This window comes from Plectropomus leopardus, unplaced genomic scaffold (genome assembly GCF_008729295.1).
Source record: "Plectropomus leopardus isolate mb unplaced genomic scaffold, YSFRI_Pleo_2.0 unplaced_scaffold27020, whole genome shotgun sequence".
Taxonomy (NCBI): Eukaryota; Metazoa; Chordata; class Actinopteri; order Perciformes; family Serranidae; genus Plectropomus; species Plectropomus leopardus.
In genome coordinates, this window is record NW_024629403.1 from 1 (window position 1) to 2,631 (window position 2,631).

The window sequence follows — 2,631 nt, forward strand, 5'->3', positions numbered from 1 at the left end:
GTGGACAGACACTGGTGTGTGGACAGACACAAGTGCGTGGACAGACAGGTGTGTGGACAGACACAAGTGCGTGGACAGACACAGGTGTGTGGACAGAGACAGGTGTGTGGACAGACACAGGTGTGTGGACAGACACAGGTGTGTGGACAGAGACAGGTGTGTGGACAGAGACAGGTGTATGGACAGAGACAAGTGTGTGTGTGGACAGACACAGGTGTGCGTATGGACAGACACAGGTGCGTGGACAGAGACAGGTGCGTGGACAGACACAGGTGCGTGGACAGAGACAGGTGTATGGACAGACAGGTGTGTGACTGTCGTCTCTGCTGCAGGGGTTCGTTCGATGACGGCATCACTCGTTTCTACACGGGCTGCGTCATCGAGGCGTTGGCGTTCCTGCACTCCAGAGGGATCATCTACAGAGACCTCAAACCGGAGAACATCATCCTGGACCACCGAGGATACGCCAAGCTGGTGCGCACACGGCTTTATCACATGTATTTTAACCCTTTAAACGGGAGCAAATTTTGACTTTGTGCACAACAAAAGGGAGAACGAAATGAACAATTTAACAAAACATGGTCCAAAAATTAGCAAGAAATTAGTTAAAGAGAGCTCTAAGAAAAAACTCTTAGAAAAAAGATTTTTAAAAAGGAGGAAAGGAACACCAAAAAATGAAAAAAATAAAATAAATTATTATGAATTATGAATATAATTTTCTGTATATTTTCCCCATTTTTGATGTTCTCCTTTAAAAAAAATGCAGGTCTTTTTTTGTCATTTATTACTCATTGTTTGTAATGTGTGGGACATTTCTTGCCAGGTTGCTCACTGCCATTTGTCCCTGTGTTTTCCTGAGACAGCACCAGGTTTCAAAGGGTTAAAGGACGCTGGTCAGATGTTTCATCAGGGTTTCTTCAGCTTAAGGCAAATAAAAAATTAAAATTATTTAGGACTTTTTTAAATGCCCTTTGGTATGAAATTTAAGACAAATTTTACAGTAACAAAAACTGAAATATAAAATAAAATAAAATTACAGAAGAACTATGAACCAACATTTTTTTAATATAGAGTTGAGAACAATTTTGCCTAAAATTGAATAAGTCCAGTGTTTATTGTTGAGTTTTATGACTGATTTTGTGTGTGGGGTTATTCCTCTCCTTTAACTCCCACACTAAAGTTTAAAAAGAGGGATTTGGCAAATTAAAAAAAAAAAGTTACCAATAAGTTTAAGATTATAACGCAATTTATAAAATCCTAATAATGTCTTGCATTTTTAAGACTTCTGAAAGATTGATTTCAACATTTTAGCACCAGTTAAGGCCTAATTTGGAGAGAGATGAATTCAAAGACTTTCAAGACTTTTTAAGGACCGGCACAAACGCTGGTTTCACAGAGACAATATTCACACGGTCTCTTCTGCTCAGGTGGACTTCGGCTTCGCTAAGAAGGTGGGTCTGGGGAAGAAGACGTGGACTTTCTGTGGGACCCCCGAGTACGTGGCCCCTGAGATCATCCTGAACAAAGGCCACGACAGCTCGGCGGACTGCTGGTCTCTGGGGATCCTGGTCTTTGAGCTGCTCAGCGGCAGGTGCAGCAGCAGGTTTCCGTGAATCAGGAGCCGTGTGTGTTCAGTAAAAACAGATATTCAGTGAACACACAGATGATGCACAGAGAGTAAGGCGGTTATTCACGTATGAAACATTTAAATTAGCTCGTTATCTGAAGAAACCACGGGAGACGAGAAAACAAGCTCCTCGTCAAGACAAACTGTAGATTTGTAAAATTTATTTTTCACTGTGAAATTCCTTTTTTTTCCAGAATAATAGTCCTATTTTATTTTGTAACTTAATTCATTTTGTGCAGCGATTCTTTCTTTTTGCTGATATCTGTGACAGCTCTTTTAATCTCGTTTAATCCCACCTGAGCCGGAAAATAACTAACTGTCGGTATATTTTGATTTCTCAGGGCCGATACAGATACTGATTATTAGAAGTTAATGAGGCTGATAACCGACATCTGGAACTGAAATTTCTGTAAAAAAATAAAATATAATAAACTTTAACACAAAACTTTGTTTAAATGCCTTTAGCAAATGTTTAATAAAAACTAAAAAATTTAAATTAAAAAAATTAATAAATAAAAATAGCTCCTCTTGTATCGCTCTGCACACAAAATGTGCTTTTTAAAATCGAGCTTTAAAAAAAAATTACACGTTAATTCTCTACTGTAACTGACTGTCATTATTTTTAATGTGTGAATGTAGGATCAGTTTCAGCTGAGTTTGCGCTTTCTGTCTCCAGTCCTCCGTTTTCAGGCTCTGACCCCATGAAGACGTACAACATCATCCTGAGAGGCATCGACATGATCGAGTTTCCCAAAAAGATCACCAAGAGCGCCGCCAACCTCATCAAGCGACTCTGCAGGTTGTTGTCGCACCTTATGGCGAGATTTCTTTATCTCCTGAACAAAAAATGACCCCAAAACAGCAAAAAAAAAAAAAAAAAAAAAAAGTTACAAGAAATTGAAAATTAGCAAAAAAAAGGCCCCAAAAGGTAAAAAACAAATGTGGAAATAACTTTTAAAAAGTGCGAATAAATTATCATAAGTATTGTTTCTTTACATTTTCCC

General features: G+C 38.7%; 1 protein-coding gene across 1 annotated transcript; it reads left to right on the top strand.

Annotated features, from left to right (window-relative positions):
• Positions 1–332: 332 nt before the first annotated feature.
• On the top strand, positions 333–2,478 carry LOC121937656 (cGMP-dependent protein kinase 1-like; the record flags this gene model as incomplete). The annotated part of the gene is made up of 3 exons (XM_042480983.1): positions 333–474; positions 1,428–1,591; positions 2,304–2,478. Coding segments are annotated over 3 exons (481 nt in total), but the record flags the coding sequence as incomplete, so codon positions are not given.
• Between the last annotated feature and the right edge of the window lie 153 nt (positions 2,479–2,631).